The sequence below is a fragment of the Papaver somniferum genome, unplaced genomic scaffold (genome assembly GCF_003573695.1).
Source record: "Papaver somniferum cultivar HN1 unplaced genomic scaffold, ASM357369v1 unplaced-scaffold_135, whole genome shotgun sequence".
NCBI lineage: Eukaryota > Viridiplantae > Streptophyta > Magnoliopsida > Ranunculales > Papaveraceae > Papaver > Papaver somniferum.
In genome coordinates this window covers 11,281,667-11,306,961 of record NW_020622713.1, presented here as the reverse complement: position 1 = coordinate 11,306,961, position 25,295 = coordinate 11,281,667, and the positions used below count along the sequence as shown (strand labels likewise).

At 37.8% G+C, this 25,295-nt stretch overlaps 2 protein-coding genes across 2 annotated transcripts; one reads left to right on the top strand and one right to left on the bottom strand.

Moving 5' to 3' along the window:
* Positions 1-14,327: 14,327 nt before the first annotated feature.
* LOC113333912 lies at positions 14,328-15,795 on the top strand. The gene is made up of 4 exons (XM_026580277.1): positions 14,328-14,532; positions 14,861-14,982; positions 15,081-15,173; positions 15,346-15,795. The coding sequence occupies exons 2-4, from the start codon at positions 14,878-14,880 to the stop codon at positions 15,553-15,555; spliced, it is 408 nt and encodes a 135-aa protein (XP_026436062.1). The 5' UTR covers positions 14,328-14,532; positions 14,861-14,877; the 3' UTR covers positions 15,556-15,795.
* A 3,363-nt stretch (positions 15,796-19,158) lies between these two features.
* LOC113333941 lies at positions 19,159-22,478 on the bottom strand. The gene is made up of 4 exons (XM_026580301.1): positions 21,967-22,478; positions 20,848-21,192; positions 20,614-20,696; positions 19,159-19,423 (listed from the first exon to the last, which is right to left on the bottom strand). The coding sequence occupies exons 1-3, from the start codon at positions 22,033-22,035 to the stop codon at positions 20,667-20,669; spliced, it is 444 nt and encodes a 147-aa protein (XP_026436086.1). The 5' UTR covers positions 22,036-22,478; the 3' UTR covers positions 19,159-19,423; positions 20,614-20,666.
* Positions 22,479-25,295: the final 2,817 nt, after the last annotated feature.

Sequence of the window (25,295 nt, the reverse complement as noted above, 5' to 3'; positions counted from 1 at the left end):
AACCATAGATGTTCAAATTTGTAATTTTTTTTCATCGCCATTCAATTGCATTGGTGCTCAAAAGGATGGGGGCATGATCATACGTTATCTTTGGAAGATGAGTGACAACAGCATGAGGATTTGCCGTGCGCCAATATGGGGTTGCAAGATCTCTATACAATCTTTCTAATATTTTGTCTTCGCCATGCTGATTGTTTGTCCAATTGTATGTATCCCCGCGAAATCCTAGGTCGTTGAATCCCATTTGTTCTATCATTGTGATGAAAGGCTGGGTCTCGTTAAAGTTGACTTTTTTTCCTCCTTTCTTCTCCGATTGGTTTGTCACTTCATTAAAGTATCCTATCAACACCCATGAGGTTGAGTTGGTTATGGTGGGGAAAATTATTGGAAAATCCTGCAAAAATCAGTTCTTGCAGCTGGATGTGGAGGACCGTAAATGCCTGTGCAGAGTGAAGGTTGTGCCGGAGCTGGGGGAGTGACAAGGAAATGGATGTAACTCTGGGATTGAATTAGCACCTGAATGTTTAGGTTGTTCCACATGAAATAAAGTCCTCATTTTCGACCAACTTCAGGGACACAGATTAGGTTTTGGAATTGAAGGGATTGAGCAAGTCCTGATATGTGTCTTTCATTAGATAAAGTTTCTGATAGGAAGAGGATATTGGGCTTGTGTAAGGAGATTATATCTTTTAGGTGTTGTATTTTGGATGGATTATTGATGCCCTGGCATTTCCAGGCCAGAATGTTCATGGTTAAAAGTAGAGTCGGGAACTGGATGTGGGGAGGAATTAAATGACTGAGAGGCTTGGACTGATGATGAGAAATCCACCAGGTGATAAAACTATTATACAGGAGGGATTGCTAATGGGTTTTTAGAAAAGGTTGGAAAGATATTGGCCAAGAAGAAAAAATTCAGCACAATTTGAGTCTTGTGAGAATCGAAAAAGGTTTAGTAAAGTTGCTCCATAAAAACTTGTATTCTAAGCTAACATGGAAGAAATAAAACTAGTATGATGACTAAATGAATGCTAGATTGAACACAATTATATCAAAAGCACTCTGTAGCTAGAGAGATTACACCTAAACATACAAGATAACCTTATAGAAAACTTTGATAAGAAGTGACCTATACTTAAGATGCAGAATGCAAGTTACAGAAGGAGTAAAATTCAAATATAAGCAGAAAACAACATAAGACAGAAACGCAAGATTAATAAAATTATAGCCAAAAAAGAAAGGCTCCACAGGCCCCAAGATATATCTTCAAATTTATATTGAGTATGTTTCAGATGATGTGATGATGCAGTGAACTAGAACATCGTTGGACGATGACAGTTTGAGATTTGTTGCTGGAGTTGCTGCTAATGTGAGTGTCACTGAACAGTTCTAATTTTCTCTCTTAATGATGTGCTGCTGTTTTAATTCTCTTGAATGGTGTGGAGAGACTTCTCCAATGTTCTAGCTCCTCAGTTGAGACTCTCCTAGAATAGGTGCCAATTCCATTCTGTAATAGGAAAGCTTGTTGTTCAGGGTTAAGTCTTTTCTTTCCAACCCCTTCCTTGGTGATATTCTGATAGTGGGGTCAAGCGACCCCACTCGCATCCTCTCTCTCCGTCCCTGTAATAGTTCATGTAAATTATCAAATCATAATATCTAAGAAGAGTTTATGTTAAAAATGGTTATTTTATAGGTTAATATGTGTCGAATTTTGTATGTCGGATTAAAATCTTTTAAGATGTATTTCTTTTTCTATGAAAAAGGATATATTAAAAGGAAAAATGAAACTAGAATATTTATAGGGGAAAATGATATTTACAGGGAACTATACAGAAGAACCCATCAAGGAAAAAAAACATCAATTATAAAAGAATTACTACATTCCGGTTATTTATTATTTGATCCATCGAGAAGCCGCAATAAATCTTCGTATCCATACTCCACAAACAGATATTCAACTTTATTACATTCACCAATTCATCTTTGGACTTAAATCTCCCTCCATGCACCCTGTTGTTTCTCTCCAACCACAACACCCAAAAGATCGAGAAAGGAAGAAGTTGACATACTGTTTTCCTTTTTTGAGAGACCCCGTAAAAACCCCAGCTCAACATAAAATCCTTAATATCTTTTGGAAAGACCCACGAGACCTGTAAGAGGTAAGAAAACTGTACTTTCCCAACTACAATGCAAAAAAAGGTGCTCGACTGTCTCCACCTGTGGATTACAAAAACCACATAGAATAAATTGTATTTGCACTCCCCTGGATTGTAGCATACTCCAAATTGGATAGAGTCGTATAATCAAGCCCAAATCAAAAACAACGCCTTTAGAGGAACAAGCTTGGTTTTTAGAATTTTGTTGTACTCCCAATCCACGCCTGTCTCTGTAAGTGTAGTATATATAGATTTCGATGTATTCTCACCTTCATATCCATCTTCTCGTCATCTTCTAAAGTCACATTCCTTAAGATTCCAAGTACCATTTTTCATGCATGAAACTGTTGCATTCTCCTGCCTACTTATCTTGTAAAGCCTTGGATATTTGTTTTTGAGCGTTTTCTTTTCGATCCACCAATCAGGCCAAAACCATAGTGATCTCCCACTTTTCACCTGCATAGAAACCGAGTCAAAGAAATCTGAATTAGCCTTCAAAATTTTAAACCACATGCTTCTTCCAATTTCTTGACTACTTTGACTTGGGAACACCAACTCATGAGCTTCCATAGTTTTTTCGCACATTAACTTCCTCCACCAAGCTGTAGTTTCATTGCAATACCTAGTGCGTCATTTTTCAAAAAGGATCTATTTATCATCCTCAAGCTCCTAATTCCCAGACCTCCTTTATTCAATGGTTTACAAGATGTATTCAAAGAAACCCAACCCATCCTTCGATTTTCACCATCTCCACCCCATAAAAATCTTCTCATTATCTTATTAAGCTTCTTCTCTACAGTCACTGGAAAAAAATATAAAGACACAAAGTATGTATCAATACTTTCAAGATAACTTTTTATCAAAATCACCCTACCATCCTTATTTAGAAATTTCCTTTTCCACGAAGCCAACTTTTTCTCCATTATTTGAATGACTACGTCCCAAATAACTATACTTCTCTTGTGTACTCCAATTGGCATGCCCAAATAGGTAATTGGCTGTAAATCAACCTTGCAACCACTCTAAAGAATGCTCATGAACTCATCATACGCCCCTATACTTGTCATCGGAATTTTCTCTAAATTGAGTTTAAGACCAGTCAACACCTCAAAAATTAAGAGAATTATGAGAAGTCTTCTTACCTCCTCTTTGAAAGCATTGAGAAAATTTAATGTGTCGTCTGCAAATTGAAGATGCGAAACAATGAAACTACCCCCCACCATCTGAAATCCACCAATCATGTTCCTTGCCACTGCCTCATTAATCAAAATAGACAAAACTTCCACCATCAAAAGGAAGAAATGGTGACAGTGGATATCCCTGTCGAATCCCTTTTAAAGGTTTATACACGTACGAATGTCGTTCAATATTACTACTGAATCACGAACTATTGGCCGAATTTTTTACCGAATTTGTGTTTTACGAATCAGTATAATACTTGTATATATATCCCGTTCCGAACTTTTTTTGTACACTTAATTACTAACTAAGACCGAGGAAATGAATAAATAAGAAAATAATAGGACCATAAATGGTGTTGTTCGTTCACAAATGATGTAATTAGGGGGTAAACATAGGATGGGGAGTGAGACTTACCGACGGATTTTATTTCACAGAGTTACCAACTCTCAAGAATTTGGGGGCTCCACCATCCACGTAGGTCAGGTTTTGGTGGTGGATCCCATAACAATGTGAGAGAACATCGATTATGCGGGATAAATCTCTCGATACATATAGTATTTTCGGTTATGCATGATGGGGAGGGAAACCAAAAGTTATTGTTGGATTTTTTTTCTTCAGAAAACCATTCTTTGTGCTTAACTTTTACGGGGCATAACTTGGTGCTCTGGTATCTGATTGGGACAATATAAAAGTTTATTTTGGGTGAAATTCAATGATGTTTCCGCGGCAGCAACATGCCAACATGACATAACAGCGTAACCGCGTATTATCTCACTTTTCGTTCGTGACCAACGCTATAACAAACTCTAACCAGGGTATATCATAATATAACTCTTAGCATTGGTAGAATCAAGCGAAAACCCTAATTCCTAGTCGTGGCCTAAATTATTCCACATTGGCCCCACAACATTCCATAAGCCGTGTGGGATCCAGAAAACCCTAAAAATGGCACCATATTATAGCCACCCATGGCTATTCCCGCGTCCATGGTCGTTCTCACATTGTGGCTTTTCCATGATTTCTTTAACGTGGTCACCGCAGTATTTGCGAAAACACCGCCATACCGCGGCCACATAGCCGCACGCGCTAATCAGGGTTTTGACGTGTCAAACCCTAATTTGGATAGGGAAGCTACGCCAACCCATGCCAAATAATGCCACCTAAGGCATTAATTTTGATACGGAAACTAGAGCCAATATTGTTGAGCCACGTTTGGACCTAACACATTTTCCAAGATATAGTGGACGCGGCTACGCCAGGCGTCATTATACCACTATTCCACGAGCGCTTCTTCGTTGATGTCCTCGTGATAGTCCAGTGTCACTCGTCGAAATCTCATAATATATTTTCCTACTTCCTCTCTTATCTGCTGGCCGTTTTTGCGCAAATATATAAACATGACTTTATGCTTGGCTAAGTAAAACTTTCCAAGAAACAGTGAGGCCATGGTCGGCCAGGAATCTACACTCTCCGCTTTCAGATTGGCGTACGAAGTGAACGCCATTCCTGTCAGTGATTTAAGGAATTCCTTTAAACACAGCTTCCCATCGAAGACCTTATCGTTCATTGCCTAGAGGAATCTCGTAAGGTGTTTCTGCGCATTTCCTTGCCCATCATACGTCTTGTATTTCAGAAAGGTACAGTCCTCGGGGTATTAATATTCTCGGATGTCCGCTGGGTATGGGTTGCTTGCGAGGAGGTGGTTGTCTTGTTTTATTACATGGTAATTTTGTTCGAAATATTTTGTCATCTCCTAATGTGACATTGCTATTGATTTGGAATTATAATGTCCCTCGCCCTATGCTGTTTCCCCGGGAGTGTTTTGGCCTACTATTACAGCTTGTGCTATCCATTTTTCTAGCTATTGTCTTCTTTGCAGTCGATATTTTAGTTCATTTTGCATATCTTGCAAGACTTGGGGTGGGGAGTTCGGTCGTTGGTTTGTTTGTACATTTTCCTCGTGCGTCTCATTTTTCTCTTTGTTTTGGGGCGCGCCTCCTCTCAGTTGTTCGATGACTTCTTGCTCTAGTGCTTCTTCTTCGCTATCCCCGTCTTCCATCGTTACTTATTTCATGTTGATAGGGCGATTGGTTGGTTGATTTCATGATGCGCTTGGGTTGGTGCTTCCTAGATGTGTCATGGTTGTCTAGGCACGATCCTCCGGGTGTGGTCGCGAAATGTTAATACCAGAATTCAGTTTAGGTTCTACCCGTCCTAGTACACCATGTGACCTCAGTTTCTAGGAGTAATAGGAGAGAGAGATAACCTTTTATTATACATTTTCCTTCCTTGTATAGAATTTCCAAAATCCCCTCTTTTTATAGCATCCTGCCACATGTTCTAAACTTCCTTAATTACATATAATGTCATCCTTTCTTCAATATAACCTCTTTTTTTTGTTAATTCCTTGCTTATCCCTTTTTCCATAAGGAACCATCTTGTTCGGCTTGGTCATAGTCCCCAAGTCCACATCTCATACACTATGCTTTCCTTTCTTCTTAGGGACACCCCTAAACCCATTAAAGGGAACTATTTTTCATGTATCAATAGGGACGAAAGAAGTGACCATAAAATCGACACGAGTCTTTTGGACGAGGTGACCGAAAGTCATGAAGATCATGAGAATTACATGCAGTGGTACTTGGGGTTTGCTCTTCTATTGTGATTAGGGTTAGGTAAGAGCCTATTTAACAACCGACTCGTAAGAGGAAGATGCAAATGAAAGACCTGGCAACAAGTCTTAACAAATTTATAACTATTTTAGAGTTGCTCTTTATTGTTTTCAAATTAAAATTATCGAATGATTCTATTAATTGTTTGTTGTTTAATTGAAAATAGAAGGAGCATTTGAAGACCCTTGTGAAGATGATGTGTTGCGCGAGAGAACGAGGACAACCTTTTTCGATTGAAGAGCAAACTAAACACATTGAATATGCTAGCAATGTTGTCAATGAAGATGCTACTGAAATGTTCCAGCAAGATAATGTTGAACTAAAGAGGGAAGCAAAAGCCAAGAGAGAAGAACAAGCCAAGAGGAATGCTGAATCAAAAAGGGAAGAAAAAGCCAAGAGAGAATCACAAGCCAAGAGGAATGCTGAACAAAAGAGGTCCCGGGACAGAGTAAGTGGTAGTGGTCATTACGACAAGTCTAAACGGGGCCGTGGGGGTGAAAGTGGTCGTGGTAGTGATCATGGTCATGAATGAATTAATTTCTAGTTTGTTTCTTTTTTTATGTGTTAGACAATATGCTATGGTTGGAAAAAAGTTTCTGTTGGGACATGTGGGTTTTTATTTTGGACAAATGTTGGATTTCTAGTATTTGGATGAATGATTTATTTAGCTATGTTAAGTTTCAATATTTCCATCGCCGCTAGGGTATTGAGTGAATGTTTTCTAAAGATACAGTGCCGAGTAATACAAGGCCGACAAGGTTGTGAACTGGTAGACTGTTGGCTCCGATAGCATAAATGGTAAGAAAATATCTATCTTGACAACCATATGTTCGTCGGCAAGGTAATTACCAAATACCATGCCGACTAAAAAAGACAAAAAATGATCTTCTCCTATGTTACAAACAACATAACATCCGCAGGGTAAAAAAATAACTACCCTGCTGACTATTCCTTAGCCGGTGTAGTCTGAAACACATACCTTGCCGACCATATGCAGCAAAATATGACCTATCATGTGTTTGAAAATGGTTGTAATCGGCGGGGTAAGAAAGTTATGACAGTTCCGACGGTAGGTAATCCGACATGCTGTAGTCAAAGTGACATAGCCGGCTGTTTCAAAATTCAAATTTTTTCAAGTACAGTTGCATTTATTGACTACCATAACGGACATATTTGGGCACAATCGTATAAATACACTAGTTATGTCTTTGAGGAGTATCCAAAATACTCTCCAAAGCTCATATCATCATACACTATTTATAGCTCTCCAAATACATGTACTACATACAACTACTATGGCTTCATTTGATTAAAACGAAGATTTTGCAATAACCAAAGCATGGTACGCCAAAACTCGAGTGAGAAATCATTCCTACACAAGGATAGATACTGAAACCTTTTTGGCAAGGGTATACAACAAATATAAGCAAGACTTTGGGAATCTGAATGGAAGAAGTATTCAAGACATCCATGATAGGCACCAAGTCATCGAAAATGCGATACTTGCTTATTTAGCTATCCAACCTCGGATTTTTAACACTCGCCCCTTCAAATTTTCTATTGAAAAATTTATAAGTATTTTTGTGGTTTGTTTTACGCAATCCATGTTGTTTTATCTTCCAAAGAAACACCACTAACTAAGTAAGTTTGTTTTTGTGTTTTTGTAGCACGCGTGAAAGTGATATACTTGGACGAAAAGGGGGAAGCATTCGCATTCGATACAAGGTATTGATTCATGGAATCCAAAATACCGGAGTTTGACCCTGACTTCATGGAGGCTGTATCGGATACCTCGGACGAAGATTGATGGTTTTACAAGTTTTTGTGTACGTTTTTTGGGTAGATATCTATGTAAACCCTCACGATATTATAACTCGACCATTAGGGTCGCCTAGCGGTTCAAAGGCTTGATGCACATGCTAAGTGCATTCGTTGTTCCAACGACAAGGAGATATATTTTATGTTTCAATCAATGTCGTAACAAAAATTGCATAAATAAAGTGAATTACATCTTCCCATATTATGTTTTATGTTGGGTATAACTAAAGATCGGAAAAGTTACATTACCGACTATTCCACACCCGACAATGTTTGAAATTATTTGCCTGCCGACTATTACTTAGCTGGCATTGTAGGAAAAAAAAATTGCGGACTATAAGATAGCCGATCCAAGATAGTTTGCATTTTCCTCATTCATATACCTTGTCGGCCAAAGATAGTCGGATTTTTGTTCATCCGCGGACCATGCCAGTCGGCACCTTATTTATTCGCCGATCCTGTCGACTTCTCAGATATTCAAAAATGAGATTTTCAGAAATGAAAGTGTTGATCGAAGTCCAACTAATACAAAAGGTTTAATCTATTGACTTCATAATTTCAAAATTTTAATCTAAACTCAGTTAATTAAGCTAATCAATTTTTTTAGTGCTAATTAAACAAGGATATATTAATCCTGGTGAGATTGAGGTATACCCAGATTAATTGGGGTATACTTAATGAGAAAAAAGTTAGGTCATGTTGAAGTAAAAGAAGCCACCCCTTAACCTTGTATTTTCTAAATGGCTAATATGCACTTGTTTAATTAACAATAAAAATTCTGATTAGGTTAACTAATTGAATTTAAATTAAAATTTTCAAATTATGAATTCAGTAGATTAAACCTTTAATCCTTCTTATGAGTTCGATTTCGATCAAAAAATTTGGTTTTGAAAATGTGAAAGGTCGGCAAGGTCTACGTTTAAGCAAGGTGTCGGCTATGTCTCGCCGGCATGGTCGACGTTTGAATAAGATGATGACCAAGATTATCATGCGTGGTCCTTGGATTAAGAACATGCCGACCCTTTATTGGCCGGAAGGGTCTTTGAATGTAGATTATGCCGACTTTCTTGGGGCAACAATCTTACAGTCGGCATGTAAATATTTCCTACAATGCCGGCTATCATATAGTCGGCATGCACATAATTTATAACACTCTCGGTTGACCTGTAGCCGACATGTTAAGGATTTATAACCTTGCCGACCTGTACTTATACCGAACAGAAAACAGAATATGGGAAGATGTAATTCACTTTATTCATGCAATTTTGGTTACTACATTGATTGAAACATAAAAACGAATGCACTTAGCATGTGCATCAAGCCTTTGAACCCCTAGGCGACCCTAGTGGAAGAGTTATAGTCTCGTGAGGGTTTACATAGAGGTATACCCATAAACCTATATGAAAACTTCTAAATCCATCAATCTTCCTCCTACGAAGACGATCCAAGTAGTCCGGGTTATCCTCTGGGATTCTTTCTGCCAAGAAGTGATAGCTTGCATCGAAAGCGAATGCTTCCCCCTTTTCCTCCAAGTAGCGCGCTTTCACGACTTCGTTCTACAAAATTAAACTTACATTTGTTAGTGGTGTTTCATTGGAAGATAAAACAACATGGGTTACGTAAAAGTAACCACAAAAATACTCACAAATTGTGCAATGGACAAGGTGAAGGGGTGAGTGTTATAAATCCGAGGTTGGAGAGTTAAAAAAGAAAGTATTGCGTTTTCGATGACTAGGTGTCTTTCATGGATGGATTGAACACTTCTTGCGTTAGGATTTCCAAATTCTTGGATAAATTTGTTGTGTACTTTAACCCAAAAGGTTGTTGAATCCTCTCTTTCGGAGGATTGACGTCTAAGTCATTTTTCCGCATATCATGCTTTGGTGATTGCCAAATCTTCATTTGAATCAAATGAAGTCATTGTTGTTTGCAGGGATCTATTAGGTGAGTTAGATGGAGTGTATGATGATATGAGCTTTGGAGAATATATGGAACTATTTGTATGTTGTTTTGTAGAGAGAAGTAGTGTATTTATAGGATGGTGGCCAAATTTGGCCGTTTTAGTGCCCAAGTACAAGTCAATCAATGAAATTGTACTTGCAAAAAAATTTAATTTTGAATTCTCCGGCAAGGTTTTTTTTCCCCAATATGCCGAGGAAACCTGGCCGGCAGGGAGGGAAGTTTCTTACCATGCCGACCTTATGCTGATTTTAGGCATCAGGAGAACATTTTCTTCTGTGTATCCGCCGGTAATGTATTTTTTCATTTGCATGCCGGTTATGATATGGACGGCAAGGTGGAAATTTTGTTACCATGCCGACTTTATGACTTTTAGGCATCAGGAGTTCAGGCAATTTTATGCTAAACCGTCGGAAAAGTGTTTGTTCACTAGCGTGTCGGTCATGATGTTGTCGATAAGGACCTTAATTTAGAACCATTCCGACCTTATGATGATTTTAGGCATCAGGAGAATGTTTTTCTACAAAAATTATCCGGCATGGTATTAATCTGATTACCTTGCCAACCCTGGTATGCAAGCATTTTCTGCTGTCAGGGCCGGCAGTCTGACAGTTCAAAACCTTGTCGGCCCTGGTGTGGTCGGCACTGTATATTAAAAAAGCATGCCAGTAGTAACATTGAAACTTTACATAGCTAAACAAACCATTCATTCAACAACTAGAAATCCAACACTTTTTGTCCAAAATACGAAAACATGTCCCATAAACCTTAAAAATATATTTGTCCACACCATTAACTTAAACATTTGTCCACCACAACATAAAGAAATAAACTATGGAAAGCATTTATTCACCACCATGACCACGGCCCCGTTTAGGAACACCACCACTACTACTACTTTCACTACCACGACCGCTACGAGCCCTCTTTCCGTCAGCATTCAGCTTGGCTTGTGCTTCCCTCCTGGATTTTTCTTCCCTCTTTACTTCAGCATCAACTTGCTTGAACAATTCATGGGCATCCTCACTGTCAATATTGCAAGCATAGTCAATCAATGTGCTTGATTTGCTCTTCAATCGACAAAGGATCTCATCGGTCTTTCGCGCAACACAACACCTTCACAAAGGTCTTCAACTGCTCCTTCTATTTTCAATTAAACAACAAATAATTAATAGAATGATTCGATAATGTAATATTAAAATAGTAAGAGCAACTCTAAAATACTTACAAAGAATTTAAGACTTGTTGCTGGGTCTTTCGATGCCATCTTCCTCTTACGATCCAATTTTTCAGCAGTCATTTCCCTAATCACAGTAGGACGAGCCCAACCTAAGTACCACGCCATTCATCTCTCACTAGCTTCATTACCGGTGGTCACCTCGTCCAAAAGACTCACATCGATTTTACGGCCACGTCTATTGTCCCAATGTTCTTGAACTGGCGCTGGATCGTAAGAGACGTTAATAGTTTTTTTGGACGTGGTGCATTCAACCATTTTCACATTAAAGAACGGCTTATCTTCATCGAAATGAGGTTCTTCTTGGACGTAACCCAATTGTCGCATTACCCGATGTGGATCGTACACTGAATATCCTTCATCGCACAACATCAAGGGTCCATAGTAGAATGCAACTTCGTCTCTCATTTGGATTAAACCTTGTTGTCTAGCATCTCGATACGGATCAAATATCACATCATCCGCAATCAATTTTTCAATGGCCATTCGGAGTTTGATAAGTTTTTGCGGTATTTCCTTATCCTGAGTACCCTTAAAAATATACATTTTCCCTCTTGGATTATCAACCGCAACAGTCACATTCACTTTGACGTAGGAGTTGTTTTTGAACAAAGAAGGGAAGTGCTCATATATCCAAACCTATGAAAAAAAAAATTAGTAAGATAAGAATTTTATCTTACGATAATTTTGCAAATATAAATGATTTAGACAATACAATTACCTGGAAGAGACATATGTTTCCGTTAACTTGCTTGGTTAGTGCCCTAGAACCCTTTGTCAACTCATTTTTCAAGAAGGAGACCACCGCAGTACCCCAAGAATACTCACGCACCTTATCTAAGGGATCCATTAGTTGCAAATAACTGGCGTCGACCAAGCTTCCAGAACTGTCGGGGAAGATACATTTTCCTAGGACTTAAAGCAAATAAGCTGACGTGGTAACATTGATTCGCACCGGGTGCACCCTTTCTTCCTCATAAAAAATCTTCATGATCATAGATAATGTGTCCCTCAACATCTTCAGATTAAACTTCTTGGTTAGACGACCTTCTTTCTTCTCAAGCATAGACTCCGTCTCAATCTGATTACAACCGAACATTTTCTGGCTCAATTTGTAAATATCCTCGGAAAAAAAATCATAATTGAATCCCTCACACACTTCTTTTCCCTCAACCTCGAGGCTTAGAATTTGATGAGCAGCATCAGAAATTATCGCCATCTCACTGAATGGGAATAACATTGTATCAGTATCTCCGTAGAACCTCTCACAGAATGCAAATACGATAACTCTATCATGCTCAATATTCGAACTCTCCACCGCAGGACACAACCCGAAGTTCTTGACAATCACTTTCACTTCCTCACATTCTAGATCAAGATCCCAAGTCTTAGTCACTGAACACGAAGCTTGGCGCCTCAAGAGACGGACGACATGCGTGTGATCCTAAATATCAAAAAAACAAAATGAAAAGAAATACAAACACTTGACGCAAATTTAAGATAGATACACACTTGAATAAAAACCAAAGACGGATTGAGAGTACTTACGATAGTATTATGGACCGTACATGCCCAAGAGTCTTTGTATCCAAAAAGAACTTCTCCACCATCTCTTGGGGTCCCCCTTGGACGCTCACCTTTTTTCAGTGTAACCATCAAATAAGGGGCAGGCATGTGGGAATTTGCTGGTTTAGTGATCACCCTCTTATTCTTTCCGGTTTCAATTGAAGTTGAAGCTTGGGTTTGTTGAACAATATCTAGAGGTTGTTCTCCATCTCCTTCTTCTTCTTATTGTTCCACTGCCTCTTCAATAATTTCTTCTTCGATATCCTTATCTTTATCTCCATTACCATCATCATCATCATCATTACCTCCTCCAACATTAGGCATGTCCTGATCACCATCATCATTGTTATCTCCTCCAGCATCAGGAGTTCTTTCATCAACATCATCATCATCATCTCTTCTACCAGATGGAATTGATTTGTCTTCATCTGGAGTCTCGTCTGAATCACCGGGTTCCGATGGTGGATCAGAATCATTCGGTACACGGATCTTGAGTGTTCCCGGTACAACGTATGCCCCTCGATGTGTTGAAGTCAAGAGTTTCTCACCAACACGAGGAGGTCTTGAAGGAGGACTAAGAGCTCTCATAGCTTTCTTCTTTTCCTTTTCCAACCTGAACAAGAACAATTAAGAAAAAAAATTACAGGTCGGCAGGGTACACAAATATAACAAATCCGGCGGAATAATGGCCGGAAGGGTCGACTAAAACATATACGCCGGCTAAACTATAGCTGGAAGGGTATCATTCAAATAACCTGCTGGCTTATAACAAATATGAACACAGGAGATACAAAGATTTTCCACATTACAGGTCGCCAAGGTCCATTACCCATACATTGTCGGCTGACAAACAACCGACATGGTTTTATCCAAATACCATTCCGGCTTTAAAAATTCAAGGCATCAGGAGACACAAAAAACTTGAAATACAACCGGCAAGGTAAAAAATTATAACCAACCCGGTTTAAAAAAATTTTGCCGCCGTCAGGGTCTAAGGTTGAATAACTTGTCGGCCCTGCAAGTACCAGTTACAAGTATTCAACAGCCGGCACGATCTTCAACCAAAGAGCCTGCCGGCCAAACCCTAACTATGAAAAGCCGGCAAGGTCGATAACATAATACCTTGCCGGCGATAATAACTGAAAATCAAAGAATCGATTTTTCTAACCTAATTTGACATGCAAACATCGAATAGAAGTACTAGAATGAGTTTAAGTAGGCCCTTACTTTCTTAATCGCACCATTTCTTCTCTTTGAGCGGGTTCAATTTCTTCTTCTTCAACCGTTTTTTTCTTCACTTTCTTAGCAACCAAACTTGCAATTCCAGGGTTGTACTCCTTAGGTTTTCGATTAGTTTTTTTCGTACGAGTACCCTTATGTCTTGGCTGAACTATTGATGAAGATTAATCGGAGTTTTCGAATCGGCGATTTTAATGAATTAATCGACGAGTTTTGATTGTGGTGGGGGTGATGGAGCCAATATGGTTATGGAGGAGAAGAGGAAGAAGATGAAATGAAAAGATTAAAACTGATTTAGGGTAATAGGTTTTTAAAGGGTAAGCGTAGTTTTGTAACTTACCCATTAGGATCCCCCTTAAACCCTTAGAAAAAGTCCCTTTAATATTGGGTATACCCCGATTAATCTGGGTATATCCCAATCTCGCCAGGATATTAATCATTCGGAAAATATATGGTCTAAGAGGTGTTGTTGTTTTTTTTTTTTAACTTTAGGTCACGGAAAAGTTAGATAATGAATAAAACGAACAAGACTTGGTTTTAGTCGAAACAGCAAAACAAAACAAATTCTCATCGTTGAGTTGAGAACTCTCCTCCCTCTCTCCCTCCATCGCCGCACATCTCATCCTCATTTGCAGGCACGCAGGCAGACCACTAAGAAGATCGATCCTTCTCTTTTTGACTTATGAATAATATTGATTTGATTAGGGTTTGTTTCTTCTGTTCGAATTTTACCATTTGATTTCATCATTTATTTTCTTGAAGCAATTTGATTACATCATAGTCGAGGTTCATTTTAATTTCTTAGGGGTCGGTTGGTTTCAGCTTTCTTATTTGTTTGGTGAATTAGGTCTTTGATTGAAAAATTAGGGATGTTTCAATTTTCCTATTTGTTTTTAAAAATTAGGGCTTTTTACGATTTTTCCTAATTGTTTTTTTTTTAAATTAGGGTTTTTCTATAACATCATAATAGTTGCTTGTAATTTATGGCTGGTGATCTTCTATTAATGTTGAATGCTGTCATTACATGTTGTTAGGGAAGTAGAAAGATCAGATGGCACTAAAAAGTGTCACAAAAATGTTATCCCAGAGGTTGTTTTCCAGGGGCACTAGAGGCATTGTTACCAATACTGGAGGACGAACTGAGACCAGCAAACATGTAACAATATTATTTCATTATTGGATTTTGATTTATTCATCTTTTAACAACTAGTCAAAACAGACCTTCTTACTTGTATGTGTTCAATGATCTATCAGATTACGGATGAAAATTTGCGAAGTATTTGTGAACGCGTTGAGCAGGCTACTGCGGATGCAAAGCAATTATGTGAGGAATGCAATGCTGTCTTTGTAAGCCCCTTCCGTCGATCCCCGTCTTTATTTCCTTTAGCTCTTTCTACTCTGTGTCTGCCTATTAGAGGATTGACCAGCTAATTTACCCATGTGCAATGCTACAAATATTATGGATGTCACTTGCAGTGCACTGATTATTATTATTATTATTATTATGTTTCTTTTGCAGGCCCTAAAAAGGGCATTCCCCATGGATCGAGTCATATGGTCATCGGTCATTTTCGGTCTTGGTATCAACGCAGTTCAGCAGTTTCAAGAAATCGTGGAAACGAGAAATGCCATCAAAGATAAAAAGAACCAGTTGTCAGCTCGTCGTAATGCCATCAAAGATACAGAATCCCCTTGTCAAGAGTTACGATTGCCAGCTTTATCAGCATAAGATATGAGCGCTAAGTTAATCTCTTCGTACTTTTGCACCTGGAGAATATTTAATTTCTCAGGCACGAGCTTACTTTAAGTTATGTCAGTTTACTATTATTAGCTAGGTGAAGTATTCACCGGAACCTCTGACGATATATGTTGCCTGTAATGTGGGGGTTATACATTCCTAACTTTAACTTTTGTATCTATGTACGCATGGTGTGCTCCTTTTAAACTATTAATGCTCCCATTGTCTATATCTATATCTATTAGAATCCATAATTATTCCAACTTAACTAGTGTTTTTCTAAGAGTTGTGATGAAATCCTGTTGATGTCATGAGCAATGAAGAAGACTGATCTGCTTTGATTAGGAAAGAGGTAAGTTTTCAACCCCTTTCTGACTTTTATTTTCTCGTGTCTTGTATGCTTAGATCACCTGTACTGCTGTTCGAGGCATGTGTAGAGCAGTATGAAGTTACCAACTCTCTTTTATGCCATGATAAAAGCAGCAAAGACTTTTCTAGTCTTGTTTAAGGAGGTATGCAATAAAGAAACACATCAGCTACCTAGAGTTCCTGCTTAGTGGTGTCCTGCTCTTGCTTGTAGCAATTGGCCATGCTTAGGGGTTTTCCTCCTCGTGGTTGTAATCAGTTAAGCTTAGGGATAGGTTTGATAGTCGAGTTGAACGGCTTCTATATCCCGACTTGCCTGATTGTTGCATGCATTACTCATGGATTCAGTCAAGTGCTTGTTATCGATAAAAGTGCAATATTTATAGGGTGTACATCTGCCGGACAGGCCAGCCCAAGCCCGATCATACCACAGGTTGGGCCGGACGGCTTGCCAATCAAACTACCCATTGAGTTTGATAGGCGAGGACGGGCCACGCAACAGCTAAAATTTACTGCCATGGTCGGTCCAAGTCTGTGAAGCAAGACAGGCCGGACTAGGCCAGGCATGGCTCGAGCCTTATCATCATTAAGGGGCTGTTTGATAACCATTATTTTAATGGATTATCAGTTCATAATCCATTATGCAAATTATAATGGATTATATATGCGTCTGGTAACCATTATAATAATTGTTTATTTTAATCATAATTGAAAATATCAATTATTTCTATAAACAGGAAAAAGTTGTTTTGAAAATTTATTATAATCAATTATTTTCTCTAAGAAATTTAAATTGAATTTTTTCTTCTTAGTGTTCTCTGAACTATTAAGAGAGACAAAAAAATATTATACAACTAAAAAAACTATCCTGAATCATTGTTCTTTCCTCTTTTTTTTTTGAAATCGTCATTTTAAGATAATCCATTATTTGAAAAAAAATATTTGGAAAAATTTATTTTGAAAATGATTATATTATAATCATTATCAATTTATAATTATTTATACTCATAAATAGATAATCATAAATTTTACCAAACAAGATTTAAATATGAAAAGAATTACTGGTTCATAATCCACTACAAAACTTTATTCTATATTTGAAATCGTAAATGGACGATCACCGGGTTGGCCTTTTTTTCAAATGCCAAAAATCAGAAACCTGTTAAATAAAAAGAAGTCAGGTGATTGCTTTATAGACACGTAAGTATACATATTGTGAAAACTTGAACTTCACACCATTTGCACTAGCTAATGGTCAATCGCTAATACGGTCCATTACCAATTTTCAACATCATTTGGATCATGATTTATATGAGATGATACCATCTCTACAAAGGAATGATACCAATCCATATAAAACAAAAAGATCCTGGCAATATTGTTCGTTAGATCGATGGGTTGGTATCATCTCCTAATAAAACTGGTATCATTCCATATATTTGTTCACGTGCATTTTGCTTATGATATATTCACCTGACGAATTGTATCTATTATCAACTAACAAATTTGGAAACTAAGGTATTTGCAGATTCTACACCACCATATAAAACTAAAGGAACATCAACAACATCCTAAATAGAAGCGTAAAACATAACAAAAATAATACATGTACCGAAGTGTTGCACCTCGATATGTATGGGGCACTAATAGTACTGGGCCCTGCAAAACTCCAGCAATGGCGGTCTCACCATCTCTATTAGACCTTCGGTACAAAACAAAGTGGATTTATCGGTCAGTCTATCACTGCTGAAAACATAATCAAATTCATTAACGGTAAATTATAATAGACTAGATGATCGCTGTCACAGTTGGAAGGCTGACTTAAGAAAAAAGGAAACGATGTTGCAATTGGATTGTAAAAAAAATGTTCCTAAAGCGAAAGTACCACTTTTTTTTTTGAAATAAAGGGAGTACATTGTTTTATTAGTTATAAAGGAAAATTAGTTGATGCATAAACCAAAATATGGTTATAAGTTTATGTATCATTTGTGGTAGTTTGCATAATTGATATACATTTATTTTCGAAAATTGTGCCTAAAATGATTAATACATTCGATTTTTCAAAAAAATAATTGAAATTGGTATTGTTGTCTCATTGCGTAGATTTTTTGAAAACCTTCAAATGAGATAAAATTTGTAAAATTCCAAGGTACGTATTTTTAGATATGTTATATTGAAGTTTGATAACCAATTATACCCCTAAAAAATAGAATACATAAGGAATTATAATACAATTTGGCTCTTATATGTATTTTCCCTTCCTCTTTGGTATATTTATGAAAATGTCTAATACCTTATTGCCCTTCCTCTTTGGTTTATTTATGAAAATGTCTAATACCTATTTGCCCTTTTGTTTCTGCCATATAATCTGTATAGGCTCAAGTGCCTCATCCCAATAAGTGTACCCAGTATTGGGCCATTGGGTACTAAAATATGAAAGGATGATTAGCCCCGTCAGCAATTCTCCTTCTACAACAAAACACCAAGTACATATTCAAACCTGAAGGTTAGAGATCCTCAAAAAGAGGGATTATCAATTATTGAGAAGACCAGTTATATATTCAAACCTGGGAGTTACAGATCCCCAGAAAAAAAAGGAATAAATTACAGAAAAGACCAAATATGACTTGGAAGTTACATATCCTCTAAAAAGGAGGGACCGATTACTGATAAGACAGTGTATAACCTGTAAGTTAATCACATCCGTGATGGATGTGATTAGTTCATCTGAAATAACAGCCTCATATCCACTAAGAACATCAAGAAGGTGTTGTGCACGGAGTCCATCCCTCGCACAGGATGACCCTATGGGGAAACTCTTTACACTACAAAAATAATGCCCTATTGGGACGGATAAAAAGCGTCCAATAGCTCGATTTTCCGTGACAATTGCACACTTGTGACGGATATAGTGTTGTCACCTTAGGTGTTGTCACAAATACCTGTTGTGACTGCCAGTGTGACTGGTAAACTGTCACCAGATCAATTGTGACGGTATTTTTCTTGTCGCATTTGCCTTGACTAATTTCAGTTGACTTTGCCAATTGGGACGGCATCTACGGTCACAACAGGTCTTATTTGGAACGGCATCTCCCGTCACAACAGGTCTTATTTGGGACAGCATATGCCATCACCTCTGGTTAGACTTATCGTCACAATTGAGCAATTTGCAATTCCCCTGCTATATCAAGTTGTACATAGAAAAATACATCCATCATTCAAATACAAACTAGAAATTCAGAACAAGATTATATTTTTCATTCATTCTCAATGTAACAATTTGACAATTTGTTTCTGGAAAAGTACCAAAATCTGAAGTATTAAAGAACTTCATAAATTATAAGACAAATATTTGTCAAAATACCAGAATTCTGCCAAGGCACTCTACATATCAAGTACTTTTTCTGAAGTAATAAACTACCAATGTATTTGCTAAAATCACCTCCTTTACAAAACCATATGTATGTATACTTTAGAATCACCTCCATTCCAACTGAAAATAAAAAAACAATGGAGTTAGCAAATTGATACATATATAAGGACCACTAGAAATTGATGCATTTGTTTCTGCAGAATGATACAGAATGAACTCCATCTACACACACATGACCAACACCTAAGTGTACATCAAACAGAATGATTTCCGACAACAACAGGCTGCTGTCTTATGCTCCGTTTATTTCACTCTTTTGCTATGAATTCTGGATACATTTGAAACTGGGGGTCACTCCCATATAGCTGATAACTGAACGAGTTATTCCTAGTTATGCCCATAAACAACAATCCACTGATTGCTACAGATTTCTTAGTCCTATGCGCTGAATCGGCATCAGTGACCCAAAAAGAAATCAACTTAAGTGGTGATTGGATACTAGAACTGCTCCTAGGCATGTCACTGTCATCAAATGGCAACAACGGTGCCACGACATCTGATTCTTGCACCCAATCCCCATTTACAAAAGAGAAACCATTTCTAATGAAAATGAATTAGACTTGACGAGTGTCGATTGACATTACTATATCATGTGTTTAGGCTAATCATATCATGACCAGAAAATGTATGATGTTCAAATTAAGTTAACAAACACACCATATGGTCTCTGTTCACTCTATGTACATAATATTACCTATGTGATGGATTGTAAAACCAGACAAATGAACGAAACCCGTTTGATAAGAAAAGTTAAATCCACATCATTTGTAATCAAGCGAACTTGCGAAGTTACAGAAAAAGTAGAAATGAGACTGCGACAGCAAAAGCAGACAATTCGTCGTCTGTAATCTTTATCTGCTTTTGATGTGTCCCATTATCATTTGTGGTTTTTCTTTACATGTTATGCTAGCATTCAATCACGCCAAGGAAGCCATAAAACTTGAAATGCAAGTGGGGATTGCGCCAGTAAAGCAACAACAGATCCACTCTAATGTAAGCATTTCATGATTATGATTACTAGATTCCCCGTTATACTTCCAATTAGCTACCCAAAAAACCGCCATTTTTCGAGTATATTCCAAGAACAAAAAAATGTTTAAGATATAATCTAAATGGGGTGTGGTATGAATTTTAATGGAACTCGAATCCCTATGCTCTAATAATAGATATAACCTAACTGGAAGTTCTTCGTGAAGAAGGGAAACTAAAAAAGATACTAAGAAAAATTAAAAAAGTTTCGAAGCTCTTACAGTTTAAAACCCCCGACAGCAACCAAGCATCAGATAAGCTTTCGAGATTATAATTAGATGGCTGATATCATTGCAGCAACATCCTGCACAAGGAGTCAATAAAAAATATTTAGAACTTGGTAAAACTTAGATGGCTGATATCACATAAGCCGACATAGATAAATAGTCCTCTAGAACTTGGTAAAACTTATAAACAATCTATATAATTTAAGAACTTGGTAAAGACATAGCAACCTGATTAGGAGAGATAAGTTTAATTATTTCCAACAACTTGTCCATCTTTGTGTTCGTCTCTTCGCTGCTCTTTATCAAGCCCTCATTCACCTTTCGCAATTCTTCACGATCCTGATCTATGACCACAATATGTTCTTGTAAATCCTTAATCATGTCATCAGTGTTGCTGGTACTTGAACATTCTCCCCTGGATCTTTTCTTGGGTTTGATGCAGTTCCCAACACCGCGATATCGTCCTCGTTTGTCAGGTCCAATAGTTTGGGAATAACTATCACCATCTAGTTGCTGAAGTGATTCTACGACACCATTTTCTTCTGCTTTCTTTCTTAGCGCCTCCATTTTCCTCTATCGTGAACGCATATTAGATACAGCACAAAAAAAAAAACATAGCACTTACACAATAGTACAAGTGAAAAACATACAAATTTTTCTACTGAAGGCTTTAAAAAAATGGTTGGTCGGACAAAAGCTTAATAGATTCTTCTACTTAAGGCCTAGATGATAGGAATGAGTCAAAACAAATTATCATATACGACACAACCAAGGAGTTTCAGCTAGAAGCAAATAACGGCAGAATCACCATTGATTTAAATCACCAATTCATCTGAGTGACAAGTGAATTGATTTAAATCACCAATTCATCAAAATTGTTCCAAATTAGTACATGGCATGTGATAAGCAAGCAACCTAGCTGGAGCAGTTGAGCCTTAGATTTGTGTGTGGTGTAATCTGTATCATGAAAAGAATGGTAGAGACTGAACCCCAAAATGAAAATGAAAATAATAGTGTAGACATTTCATAGACTTGAGTTCTGACTTACCAAGCCCCAGCTTACACGCAAACAACAGCTACATACGACATCCATCCATCAAATATTAAAGGCTTACAAAAATTATGACAAAATCTATAAGACTTTTCAACTGATATCCTATTTTCAACTGCATGTAAGCTCTCTGCTCAAATATTCAAACAAATGGTAGACTACAGACCTAAAACCAAAACCAAAACCAAAACCAAAATCACAACAACAAATTTAAACAACAGAACATAAATTGAACAACAAAATGAAACGAACATAAATTGAAAGAAAAAAAAAAATCAAAATCGAATGGAACTTACATGACCTACAACCAAAATTTCCGATGCTAATAGTACCATAAACCAAGCACCCGATCGATCAAAATACATGACCTAAATAATCTAGACTGGATCTTGTCGCTCTGAGTTGATTATCGCAGGAGATGAACGCTTCTAAAACCTTAACTTCACACAATCTAGACGAGATCTACAGATTAGTAAACTTAACTCTAGTAATTCGCTATTGATGAAGAACACTTTGAGTAATAGTTACGAAACAAACATCAATCACAACTTAAGATAGAAATCGAAATCAATAGTGGACAAACATAAATAAGAGGAGAACGTATCAACGAATTCAAGGAAATCACACGAAATTGAAGAAATCAGCCTTCAGTTAGAATCGATGAAATCAGCCTTCGAAAATTCATTTGAGGAGGAAATCGAAATTAAGAACAAAATCGTGTGAGGATTTGAAGTTCCCCTGAAAAAAGTTGGGGAAAATGAAGACTGAGAAACTAAGGAGATGGAGATCTGTTTTTGTTACCCGAGAGAATGAGGGCACCGAACAAGTGGTTGCCCAAAGAAAATTGGCACTAAAGGGAAAGATGTCCCGCCCATACCAATCTTTTTTCGCGGCAATTCACTCGTGACGGCATAATCACGCATTTGTGACAGCATACTTTGACCAGTCAAATAGAGGGAAATAGGCACAATCGTTTGTGACGGCATATTTTTCCGGTGACAACAGTTTCCCTCCAATTTGCCGTCACAAAAGAACTAGGCAGTAGTGACAATTATAGTTGGTGTCACATTTGACCGGTTTTTGTGACGGAAGTCCCAAAAGATCCGTCAGATTTTCCTATCATTTTTGTAGTGTTAATGTACTAAAAACCATCTCGGTTGAGGATATCATAGTACCCTGCGAAGGTGGAGTAGATGGGATTGTGGGCAAGGAAGCCGAGGGGTGTTTGCATGCAGTTCATCCATGGTGTCTTTATTATTGGATGCAACTCCACCAGAGGTAAGTGTACGAACTGCAGCCGCATATAAAACCACTCCCGAGCTTGCCCCTACATAACCTCCGATTAGCAGCCTCCTTATCCACATGCTTAGAATTTTAATGGAACAACTTCTCAAGTAGATCTTTCATATCTTCATGTTCTTCTAGAACAACTTTAACCATCATCGTGCAACCATTGGGTTCAAGCCATTGGCATAGTGCCAGATTAATGAATTTAATCTGCAGCTTCCTATGGGAACTACCTGTTTCCTCTTGACTGCAAAGAGAAACATGAAGGTAGTTCCCGTAGGAAACATGAAGGTAGTTCCCGTAGTGCATACACGAAAAAGGAGGAGTTGAATCCATGAGGCCAACTCACTACCCAAGGTTATCACCTTCTGCAGCACAGACCAGAAAGTACGTGCAAAGTGCAATTTGCACTTTGCTTGGATACTTGAGATGCTTGGATACTTGAGATGATAGGAATTTGAGATAGAAACACCGTGTTCAATATCTCTATCCCCAAAGTTGGTACAACTACATCGGTCTCGACAACATGAATAATGAAAATATTGCTAACTGGAGCTGTAATGCCATATACTAAAACGGAAGATGGTGCAGGAACTCCCATTTCCTGGTGCATGCATTTCTTCCCCAGCCATAAATGTGCATATTGTGAGTACACATTTAAACCTCTAAATGCATCAACGTAGATTCCCCAGCCTGCTAAACATCATAGTTACTACGCAATCTCTCACGACACCTTTTAATTCCTCCCTACTTTTTATAATGTACGTTCTTCAAATGATTAAACAAGGAGACCTTCGATAAACCCTTACCACCAACGCCATTTTTGCACCCATCAAGGACTTTATAGGGACATTGATACAAGACAACGATGGTAGCAGACACAACAACAAAAGTAAGGGTCAAAGAGGTATGAAACAAGGCATCAGAAAAACACCTTAAACCCTTGAAGACAACCATGCCCAAACCAATGGTAATCACACATTAAGAGTGGTGTCGACATGTAGTACTTCAGAAGGGGAAAAATAATAAGGAGACGGAGACAAGAAGTAAAGATCAAGAGGAAATGGCTTGATCAGATGAAAACCAATATCTTGGGTATCGTAACTGTCTGATAAAATTACTCATCCAATTTTTTTTTATTTTATCAGAGTTTATACGATTAAGCGGAAGCGGGTATCGGTTCATACCTTGAACTTGAGCTCCGATTAGCAAGAACAATGAACATCAGCAGCAATAGAAACAATTCAACACGACGATTAGCAGGTACTACAATCACCAAGGATGAGCACAAACTTGATTCACGAGATAAGAACTTGAAACCTTTTACTCAAGATGGTAACTTTCTTTTAGGGTTGGAGTTACCACTTTTCTTTTGGTAAACTTATGTGTGGTATCGGTGGGAATCACGTAACCCTTCTACACACATATTAGAGATGCTTATATAGGGTCCAAACCCTAAATGAATATGGAACCCTACCGGACTTGCCACATACATATGGGCGACCATATTCGGGTCCAACCCGAATATCTAACATCTCCCACTCGCACATAGTGTATGTGAAGTACCAGAAGAAAGAAAAGTTCATATTAGTAAATAGCCTGTGCGACCGTCGAGGTACCTGCATTTTGGGAGCTCCATACTAGCAGCTCAATATGAGTCAGCATAGAGACATCAACCCTTTAAGAAAAAAATGTTTGTATCTCGTAGTATTTTAGGTCCATCAAAATCTCATTGGTCTAGACTACTCTGATCCCTCGAGGAGCTAGTCTAACCCTCATGCTAGCTTCTTGTAAATACATTCACACTTGTGTTGCAACTCCAGCAAGGAAACTCAAGTTGTCGACTGTGAATATAAAACATCCATGAGTTTCATGACCTTCCTCTCGCCCTATTGTCATGAAATTTCAGAATCAACTGCTTTCCCAGATATGTACCTTTTAAGCCGGATCATCCATGGCCATAAGACACATACTAAAGTAGCAATCATCGAATCTTTACTTAATAACAAAGTCAAAAGTCATAAGGTTACCTGTGTATAATCTAATTATCATAAGACTCACATGGTGAGAAAAGCAGGGAACCATTTTCACACCTCCGTAGTGGTCGCAATCAAGCATAATATGGAAATGCGCTAGAGTGGAGTTTTACTTGTCTTTACAAGTATATGTCACAAAATCTACACTCATCATCTATCTTCACTAAGTCCGAAATTTCTAACTGCTTGCTTTCAACAAACGCTGTGAAAAAGATTTCTCATTTGGCTATCCTTTAAGGTATGATGAATAGTAGGTACATTCATCATCTATCTTCACTACAGAGATCTCATCTTGGTTTTTC